At 49.1% G+C, this 10561-nt stretch overlaps 1 protein-coding gene across 1 annotated transcript; it reads left to right on the top strand.

The window, feature by feature from the left end:
* Nucleotides 1–415: 415 nt before the first annotated feature.
* mapre1b (microtubule-associated protein, RP/EB family, member 1b) lies at nucleotides 416–8838 on the top strand. Its single transcript, XM_006809674.3, has 7 exons — nucleotides 416–600; nucleotides 2322–2452; nucleotides 2837–2982; nucleotides 4676–4877; nucleotides 4988–5097; nucleotides 5179–5331; nucleotides 5852–8838. The coding sequence occupies exons 2-7, from the start codon at nucleotides 2332–2334 to the stop codon at nucleotides 5894–5896; spliced, it is 777 nt and encodes a 258-aa protein (XP_006809737.1). The 5' UTR covers nucleotides 416–600; nucleotides 2322–2331; the 3' UTR covers nucleotides 5897–8838.
* The last annotated feature ends 1723 nt before the right edge of the window (nucleotides 8839–10561 follow it).

Below are 10561 nucleotides of genomic sequence, written 5' to 3'. Positions count from 1 at the left end.
AATACCAACAGATTCAGGTGGTGGCCGTTTTTCAGTAAAATCAGTTCATCTCTTCTCTCTTGTGGTCTTTATTTGGCGTTAAGCTCCTAAAATCTCCATGTAAATGTAATCTAGGCTGTTCTTCCATTATTCAGCTTCCTGTGATAGCAGAGTGAAGGCCTGCTGCTGCAGGAGGTGGGAGTGCACATGTGTCTGTGTGTACAGGAGGAAAATGATGTTACTATGGTTATTGGGATGTCGATACGTCACTGAGTGACGTAAACCTGACCCGCTGCTCCTATAATATGAGGATGTTTTTGTCGTGAATGATGAATTTATTGAAAATAATCCTTTTTATGAATAATGACCTCACCATAGACCATTTTGTTCTGACGTCTCCGCTTCCGTCCGCCGTCCTTACGTTTAGGCGTTTCCCTTTACGTATGACGTCATCGCATCGCTTCTTCCGCTGCCGGTAGAGTGGACGTGAGGAAGAGAAGAAAAAAGCAGAAGAGGAACAAACGTCGAAACGAGCGCAGGTTGTTTTTTTATGAGAAACATTCCCCGCTGAGAAGAGTAAAAGCTCCAAGTTCGACAACCGCGAAAGAAAACCGGCTGCAGGTAGGTTTGAAGCCGGCCGGAGCGGCTGGATAACGGCGGCGCGCTCTGTTAGCTTCAGTGTTAGCATGTAGCTAGAACCGTGCGATCCCGGAGCCTCGGACCGGGCACCCCGGGGCCGAGCTCCAGTTCTGGCAGTTGCCGGTACAGTGACGGTTTAAACCGCTATTAAAGGCTCTTATCCGAGGAGGTTTGACTCAATAATGGCCGAGGCTAACGGGAGCTAACCGGGCGGTGCTTCAGGGCGGGGGGACCGCCTGCAGGTCCGGGAGGTGACTGACTCAGCCAGCCGGTGTGGGCGCGTTTAGCCGATGACCGAGCTTTCTAATATTAACACAGCTAACGGTCAGATAGCGGAGCTCGGCCAGTGTCTTCCCAGTGAGCCGGAGGCTGACCCGTTCGGTGCTTGGAGCCGCGGACCTAACGTTGGTGATCACCGCTAATGTTAGCAGCGTGTGGCTAACGGTCACTTCCTCACAGCTCAGGAGCCCGGCCTCATCTGGTCAGCTACAGGGGCCACGGCCCACCTTTAAAACTTTATTTTTGTTCCTCTGAATAAAGAAAACGAAAATCTGAATTTAACAGCAAAGATAAAACCAACTTTTCTTCTTTGAGAAATATGCTGATCTGCACTTACTGGAGATGATATTTGAATAATATTTGAATAAATGTTGGAAGATGGTTTGTTTGTGATAAGGAAAACAAAAAACCCAACAAAAACGTCACTGTTACTTTCAGACTGACATTTGATGGTTGTTGGCTGTTGATGTCTGTTTATTAACCTTCACACCTGGTTGGTACCTCACCATACGTGACTCCGCCCACTGTCTGCTCAGCTTCCTGTAAACAGCTGTAAGCATGATGACACTGCTGCTGAATCACAAGTTTTTATAGCAACATTCACAGTGATGTCACTAAATGAAATCAGCTGATGGACCTGTCAGTGTTTACTACCTGCCCAGGAGCATTTGCTCTGCTGTAGATTTTCTGCTGGTCTTCGATGGCATTCAGCTTCCTCTCCTGAGAGGATCTCTTGGTGTGAAGGCTGCTTACAGATGACTCCTACAATAACCACATGTTTTGGCCTTTAAGATGTGACAGCTGACCACATCTGTACATTGTGTAGCACTGACCTCCAGCTGCAGAGGACATACCTGAAACAGGCATCGTCGGGACTGCTGTCTGTTTAGTTTGTGATTTTTGCCGCTGACTCAGAAAACCGCGACTGCTCCTGTAGATAAAATGCTTTGAGTTTTAAATTGTGCTCATCCGGGAGGTTTGTATCTGGGTGTGCCTGCAGTCTCGTCCTCAGCGGCAGATTAAATGTTGGCTGAAGGTTGCAGCTCGTTATCTGACGCAGACGGGCCTGCAAGTACGAGCAAACGCCAAAGGGTCGGTTCAGATCCACATTTCATACGTTTCCATCACAAAAGGACAGGAAGTCGTGCTTTTTTTTGTTTGTCTTGTCTGAAAAACAGAAATTCTGAGTTTACTGTGATCAAACTGCACTTCATGTCCTTTGTTCTGAAATTTGACAAACCAAAACAATTACTTTTCAGCAAATTAATTCAAAAAGAAGTGCAGCGTTTCCACAGAGTAGAGGATTTATCTAATCATCCTCATTGACGAGGTCCTGATCGAGCAGGTTTAAAGTGACAGTAACAACCCGACGAGCTGTCGGTGTGATGGTCACCGTGTGTGTGTGTGTGTGTGTGTGTGGTCAGGTGACCGACGATGGCTGTGAACGTGTACTCGACCTCAGTGACCAGCGACAACTTAAGTCGCCATGACATGCTCGTGTGGATCAACGAGTCTCTACAGATGAACCTCACCAAGATAGAAATGCTGTGCTCAGGTAAGCGAGGACTTTTTGTGCCGTTCTTTTAAATCTGCAGCTCGCTGAGGGACCGCCTTCATATTTGACACCTAAACGTACGTCAGGTGATGATCACATGATCTAATTAGTCTACAAACCCTATTCTGACCCTTTCAGGTCACCGTTGAACAGATTCAGTCACACTAACCTTTCTGTGGCCTCACGCTGTTCTCGTCTCCGTATCCTGAGCCGTTAGCGTGTGATCACTGTGTGGGTCACATCACACAGCAAACAGGAAAGAGACGATAAAAGCTATTTCTAAAATCAAATGTGCAGTTTGTCAGTTTTGATTTCTTGTGTGTGACGCCTCCGTTGACGCGGTGTTTCCTCGCCGCCTGTAGTCAAAGTGTTTCCTGTGTCCAGGTGCTGCTTACTGCCAGTTCATGGACATGCTGTTTCCCAACTCTGTGCCTTTGAAGAAAGTGAAGTTCGGGGCCAAGCTCGAGCACGAGTACATCCACAACTTCAAGCTTCTGCAGGTGGCCTTCAAAAAGATGGCCGTCGACAAAGTAAGTCATGCAGCTCATTGATGAGTTTCTGTTGGCGGTGACGCACAATCCTCAGATGTTGAGGTCATCCGTTTCACAGATGCAGACAATAACGTGTTTAAACGTTTCTGTTTGACGGCTGTAACCGTGTTCGTACGGATGCAGACCGCACCGCTCTGTCGTGAAGCCGTTTGGCTCGCGGTACATCACGCCGCTGGTTCTTTACCTCGCAGCATGAAGAGAGACGCCTGCTGCTGTGAACTGATGTTATATTAAAACATGAAGGATTACAGGAGCAGGTGGTTTAAAGCACTTTTACTGCGATGATTGGCTCACGTTGAAGCTCGCGTTTGGGTTGTTTTCATAATGAATTTCCTTCCTGTGGTTTCCTAGTGATGGTCTTTTGTTGTGAAGCAGGAAGCATTGGCGTAACTGGAGCAGGGGTGTGTTCGGCCTGAGCGACGTGAATCACTGAGGATTAGCGAGGATTTGGTTTCTGTGGGAAATTCACAGCTAATTACATGCTACACTGTTCCTGCCACAGTGAAGTCGTTCAGCTGAAGCGACGACACAAATCCTGCGTACAGCGTGAACGCAAGGAATTGCGGCTGATCCCGGCTGACCCCCGGCCTCCGAGCGCTGTTCTGCAAAGACGCCACCACTGACGCCACGCCCACTTTCTCGGAGCTGAGCGCAAACGAGCGCCCTCCCGATCTCTGAGCTCAGTAAACGCTTACCTGATGACTTTATGCTCTCAGTCCGAATGAATAAAGGATGAAGTTCAGGAAGTGATGGTCCCGTTAGAGCAGCAGAGGAGTGTGGACATGTTGGCGCGGCTCAGGAAACGTCCCAGCGAGCTTTGAATGTGCACATTTGCTTTGTGTTTCTTTTTACTGACGCTATTTAAAAGCTTTAAAGACAGCGCAAACATAAAGGCAGCGGAGGAGCGCGGCGCTCCCTCGCCAACAGCTGTGATCTGTAACCAAACACCTGTTCTTACAGCAGACCGGACTCGGCTTTGTGCTCGGCTCGCTGCACATCTTTGAGGGTTGAAAAAAGCTCCTCAAACCTTTGAAAGTCTCTGTTTGACTTTCTCTCTTTTATTCGCCTTCGTGGAAGTTTCTTTGTTTCTAGAGCTTCCTGTTCTCTGGTCTTTTTTAGCAAACTGAGCTTCATTAATGTCGGCTCAGTTTGTCCTCTGGATCCAAACGTGTTTCTTTCGGGATGATCTCTGAGCTCCTTCCTGAAAGTTTTTAACACTGTGCTTCAGACGTGTGCAGTCCAAAGAGCTGCAGCTCGACGGGCGGAGACGAGAACGTTGAATTCATGAGTCTTCGTGTCGAGGCGCTTGTTTGGAACGAGAGGTGGTGCTGAGCTGGTGCAGAAACAAACCAGACTCGAAGGGCCGGCGTTATCAGCTGATGTAAATGGCTAAATAACGTCCACAGAGGTCATGAACTAATCGTCTGATTCAAGTGTGCTGACCCAGGGTGAGATGTAAAACCAGCAGGACACCGGCGCCCGAGGCCTGGAGTTGGACTCCGCTGCTGTAGACGGTTTAACGGTGTCGGTCCAGGGAGGGACTCACAGGATGTCCGTCGAACTTTAAATGTCAAAGAGACAAAAGTGATGAAACTTGAGTTTTTATGTAAACCCTGCAGTCAGAGCGCCGCTAACAGCCTGGCGCCTGGCGCCATTCCTCCGTCTCTTCCAGATCATTCCGGTGGACAAACTGGTGAAGGGGAAGTTCCAGGATAACTTCGAGTTCGTACAGTGGTTCAAGAAGTTCTTCGACGCCAACTACGACGGAAAGGAGTACGACCCCGTGGAGGCGAGACAGGGGCAGGACGCCATGCCCACGCCCAACCCCGCCACGTCAGCCCTCAACAAACCACCCAAAAAGGCCCTCAATCAAGGTAAGAGCCGACTCGTCTGATTGGTCAGATTTCAGATGGGTGACGGTTACAGACACGTTTAGAAGCGCTGACGTTTTGATCGTGTTGGTGACCTTCTGATTTCTCCTCAGCGCCTCAGAGGCCCCCCGTGGCTAAGGTGGCGCCCAAGGTGGCTCCGGTCAGTGCGAAGAAGGCGGGGACGGGAGGAAACGACGAGGAGGTGGCTGAGCTCGTCAATGAGGTCAGAGGGCAGACTGTCGCCTCTGTAAGGACGACGGCGAGGCGAGGAGTGCTGATCAGGTGTCTTTATCTTCGTCCACAGGTGGAGATGCTGAAATCCACCATCCAGGACATGGAGAAGGAGAGAGACTTTTATTTTGGAAAGCTGAGGAACATCGAGCTGATCTGCCAGGAGAAGGAAGGCGAGGGCGACCCGACGCTGCAGAGGATCGTCGACATCCTCTACGCCACAGACGTGAGTGATTAGCTTTCACTAACTCATGAATCACGTGGCTAAAATTACAGAACCGGAGGATCCATTTTTACTCTGCAGCTCAGAGATGACACACCAGACATCCCTCACACCTGATTGGCTGAAATGTGCTCACAGGAAGTGCCATTTGTTGCAGTGTGAACAGCTGCTGTGGATTCTTGCAGAGGCATGCAGCTCCCTGTGTCAGCCTCCACGCTGCTGCTTCAGTTACACACATGTATCGTTATTGTTTTTATGCAGATTAATGTTTTAAATGCGCTCCTGAACTCGTTCGTGGCTCTCGGCCGCAGGCGATCCCAAAACGTCCAAAAGCTCCTCGGGAACGATCCTAAACACACGTCGGCACTTTGACTGTAAACACATTTAAAAAGTGCTTCTTCACTGGAAACACACACTTTTTTTTGATATAATGCAGCACGGCACATGATTGGTTTGTAGTGCAAACAGGAAGTGACATGTCGTGCTGAGCCTAAAACTGTGTCCCGTCTGCGTTTGTGTCCAGGAGGGCTTCGTCATACCGGACGCTGAGGATCAGGAGGAGTTTTAATATTCAAGACTGCAGCAACGTTTCTCGTAGACGTCCTCGCCCACCGACCCGCCTCCACACCCCGATCAAGCCGAGCCTTTGGTTTTTATATCCAGCGCCGAACCCGGCCTCAGCTTGACCCCCCCCCCCCCCCCCCAATACCTGCTGGACTTCTCCCTCGTCTCACCTTCGACAAACATCCTTTACCGCGAAGCCTCGGCCCCGCCTCTCTCCTGTTACTCCATCTTTCCCAAAACCGGATGGTGCCAACAAACATATCTGGTGTTTGTAACGAACTTTGATTTGAAAACATGGTGATGATGTTCTCTGTGTGTGTGTGTCTGTCTGTGTGTGTTTGAAGCGTGGAGATCCTCCTCCGCAGACCCGGCCCACTTCCCAAACTAATCCCGACACATTCCGAGCGAACCCGCTGAGGTTTGTGCAGGTTTAGTCTGGGACGCGGCGCCGCCGGCTCGTCTGCTGGCCTTCTTCCACCATCTTTATCTGTGCTGAGCTTTTGTAAATTGATGCTCCTGTTCTTCACGCCTCCCACCTCTCTCCACTGGTTGTGTTTTTGTGTTTGCCACGTGTTGTTCACCTTTCTGATCGCAGCCACGTCAGCGCAGAGATTTTTCCCTCACACTGAAAATGTTCCTCGTAGCACATCGGACACGTCCGGCTTCCTAACAAACTGCAGGACGTGTTTGGCAGCCTTCTGATCAACACGCCAACGTTTAGTAAAACAGAACCAAAACCAGATTGTTTTGTCTGTTTCCTGCAGCGCCCTTAAACATCACAGAAAATCTAAATGCTGTGCACTCCGAGCCGAAACCCGACTGAGCAGCTGGGGGCAGAGGGTGTGGCACCTCCACCCTCAGGCTTTGCTGTCACTGACTCCGCCCCTGTGATGCACTCGCTGTAACCTTAAACGACCCCCTCTTTGGTTTGCACAGCAGTCTGCTCGTCTTCAATCTCTGCGCGCGGGTTAAACGCCTGTTCGGCTCCTTCGGGCTCGCGGCCGATCGGGTCTGTCTGCGGACGCTTCCTGTTAACGTTCGGCTCGTGTCCTGCTTCCGGGTTTAAGCGTATTCCTTAGCGTGCTGAAGGAAGCGCGTGTCTGCAGACACGTCCCTGCAGCGCTCTGTCGTCCAGTTTCTGAAATGTTCCATCGATGGCCTTAATCTTTCTTTACTCTGTGTGTGTGTGTGTGTGTGTGTGTGTGTGTGTGTGTGTGCGCGCTGTTTGTGCGTTTACTGTCAGTCTGGAGGTCGTTGTGGGGAAACGCTTGGCGTCCGTCTTCCATCAAACGCTCCCAAAAGTATCCGGCTGAGGCTCGGTCCGCTCTCCTGCTTGTTGCCTTCAGCGTTTGACCTCCAATCTGTTCATTTCTCCATCTTTTTCAGAATGTATTTTCTGGAAGAGCGGGCGGAGCCTCGGAGCCTCGTGGGGGGGTTACCGGCTAGTTATTTGGTCTGTGCTGCAGCACGCTATTGCTTTCGGACCTGAGGAGGAAAACTGAAGTAGTCTCCTAGTTTAAGTTGTAGTCTGGCTTCTGATTAATGCGACAGATGTGAAAGTTCATAAAGGCACGAAAGCAGGTTTGAAAGCTGCAGCGATGTCTCTTTCCAGAAGAAGGTGAACCACGCAGAAGAAAAGGCACTCGTCAGCCGTTTTATGCAGGAACTATTTTCCCTCTGCCGTCTCCATCCGCCGGTGACAGCTCTCTCACGGGCGGAGGGACATGAGCGTGGATTTGGTTTTCTTTCTGGAAAGAGACATTTCTGCATCCTTTAAAAAAGTCAAAGAACTTTTTAATTTTTTTTATTTGTTTGCGTTTTTTTCTAATTTTATTTTTTGCGTGTGCCGTTTAGCTCCGTCATAGTGACGAGTGGGCGGAGTTAAAACAGGCTGGATCAGAAGCCCTGACGGCCGGGCAGAGGTGGTGGAGATGGGTGGGGGTGAAGACAATTAAACATTAAACTTTACGTGAACTTTATTTTGGCACGTTTGTCCGAATGAATTTGTTGAAACTTTTGCTGGCGTCACGTTAAAGCTGGTGGCGTGAGGAGCTGGAGGCGGAGCTTCTCTAGAGACGACGTCAGTCTGTCATGTAGTGAGTTGATGCTCTCAGGGGAAGTTCGAGGTGCTGACCCCATTAAGCCCCGCCCCTCCAAACCAGTAAACACCTTCAGTAAAATTCACAGGAAGCTCTGAACTGAAAAAACGACACGTCGGCGTGAAACTGTGACTTTGTGTCAATTTTTTTTTGAGGGGATCAGAGGAGCAGGAAGTGAGCTAAAACATGCTCCTCTGTGCTCTGAGGTATTTGATGTTGAACCAAAACAGGAAGAGCATGGCGGCATTGCTGCGTCCACACTTACCGCTGTCTTCAGTAGCATAAACGTCTTCAGCCGGTGACCCTCCGCCATGTTGGGCTCTCAGCAGCACAGAGTTGGTAGAAAAGAGGTAATGGTTCCTTTCTTCCACCCCTGTGGTCCCAGTAGCCAATCCAGAGCCGGCACGGAGCATCTTCACCTGGACACACAGCTGCTCTGTTCTTGGAGAACCTCTGAGGGCGAGGTCCCAGCATCACGCTGGAGGAAGAGCAGCGTTGCTTCCTCAGTACTGCCAACATCAGGTGACCAGGTTAACGGCGCTTCTGTCTTTCACGTCTGAACGCGGACTGCGGTCTGCTTGAACGATGATAAGTGTGTCACTGTAAGTGTTAGAAGGACTGTGGTGGTGTTTCATGTCCGGTACAGAACGTGTCTGAGCGAAGGGAAATACTCGCTTTAAAGGTAATGATGCTTGACTGACCTCTGACCTCTCTCCCCTTTTTAACGGTCTGTGCCGATAAACGTGCACGCCGCGGGCCAAGCGCCACCCGAGTCTTCTCTGTCCGGGCTTCTCTCTGTGTTTGTTATACTTCTTTAATAAAGTTTCGTACAGACAATAAAACAGTATTTCCACGCCTGAGTCGGCTGTTTTCCCTCCTTTCCACAGAAGCGCGCTCCTTCAGCTGTTTGTTAAAAACCACTCCCACTTTTTTTTTGTCTGCTGGATTTTGAGTCTAACATCTGCAGGAGGTCCAGATGTTCTCCTGAAGCAGCGATGGTGTGAGTCACAGCAGGAGCTGAGCTCACTCCTCGTCCCAGATGTGCCTCTAAGCTTCCAGCTGCTGATGTGAGCTCTGAGACGACGAGGCTCCTTCTGCTCTCAGCAGCTGTCTGTGAGTGGATGATGATGATGATGATGAGCTGCAGATATGTTTCAGGTTCGATTCTCAGTTAACGCTGATAATCACAAAGATCTTGAATCCTTAAAGGCCAAAGATGTACATGTGTTAGTAAAGGTCTCCACAGCCCCCACCTGAAGCTGACCTTGGTTTAACTGGAGGAAAGCTTTGTAGTGTTTGCACTGGTGTGTGAAGCGCATCTGTGGTGTTCAGGTTGCTGCTGGGGGGTTTCAGGACCAGCCAAGCATCGTTTAAGCCTACCCAGGGGCGGTTGCTGATGGCTTGTGACGGCGTCATCGGAATACTCTATGAATCCCAGATTTCCGACAGCTCAAAGCTAAGACCAAACTGTTTTCCTCACCATGACGATTAGTTCGCTGTCCTCGGACGACCTCCGCAGTCACAGATCTCAGTCCAGCTTTGGGATGTTCAGGAGATTCTCATTATGGGTGCTGCAGCTGTATGATGATGTCATGATGATGTCATGTCACCACAATATATTGTTGAATCTGAGCCATGAAGTATTAAAGGGGTCCAGCCCAGTACTACCAAGGTGTACCTCATAAAGTGGCTGGTGAGCTGATTACAGTATAATATCCTGATTTCCTGATAACATTTACATTTACAATAATTGATTACACAGCAGTGGAGAGTGGACTTTATCACAGTAGATGTCTTTCTGAAAGCGCTGTAACTAAGTTTAAGAATATAATCCAGCCACTGTTATCATCGTCAATGCCCTGTACCAACACAGAGCAGAGCAGCTATCTGAACGCTACCCCAACAGAGGTCGATTATCTTGTTAATAATTTCACCTCCTCACTACGTACGACTCTGGATACTGTAGCTCCTGTGAAAACTAAGGTCTCTAATCAGAAGTACCTGACCCCGTGGTTTAATTCTCAAACACGTAGCCTAAAGCAGATGACTCGTAATCTGGAGAGGAAATGGCGTGTCACAAATTTAGAGGATCATCATTTAGCCTGGAGAAATAGTTTGTTGCTTTATAAGAAAGCCCTCCGCAAAGCCAGAACAGCTTACTACTCATCACTGATCGAAGAAAATAAGAACAACCCCAGGTTTCTCTTCAGCACTGTAGCCAGGCTGACAAATAGAGCTCTGTCGAGCCACCGCTCATCATCCTACAGAATAAAAACTCTGATTAGGAGGAGACTGAGTGATAAATGTATAATTAAAGATTTTTCTCTTTCATGAGGATCAATAACGGGTCATGAGCTTCTGAGACCTCTCACCTGTCTCAGAGAAATGCTGCCGGATTGACTCAAATACTTAAAAAATAAATAGATAAAAATATGATATGAGGGACTGCTGTAATACACAGCTGTGCCCACAAGGGTGCAGCATTGGACAGTTATCGATAATCTAAGGAAAAATGAAACTCCACCAAAACACCACCCTTCCATTCACTTCCGCTTCTGGAATTGCAAAAT

The sequence above is a fragment of the Neolamprologus brichardi genome, chromosome 20 (assembly GCF_056152115.1).
Source record: "Neolamprologus brichardi isolate AB-2024 chromosome 20, ASM5615211v1, whole genome shotgun sequence".
NCBI classification, from domain to species: domain Eukaryota; kingdom Metazoa; phylum Chordata; class Actinopteri; order Cichliformes; family Cichlidae; genus Neolamprologus; species Neolamprologus brichardi.
The sequence above is the reverse complement of the archived record's forward strand: the minus strand, read 5'-3'. Positions and strand labels throughout refer to the sequence as shown.

Coding starts and splice junctions, on each gene's coding strand:
- mapre1b (XM_006809674.3), top strand. CDS start 2,332: ATGGCTGTGAACGTGTACTCGACCTCAGTGACCAGCGACAACTTAAGT. Junction 2,453..2,836: donor GATAGAAATGCTGTGCTCAG/GTAAGCGAGGAC, acceptor TCCTGTGTCCAG/GTGCTGCTTACTGCCAGTTC. Junction 5,332..5,851: donor ACATCCTCTACGCCACAGAC/GTGAGTGATTAG, acceptor GTTTGTGTCCAG/GAGGGCTTCGTCATACCGGA.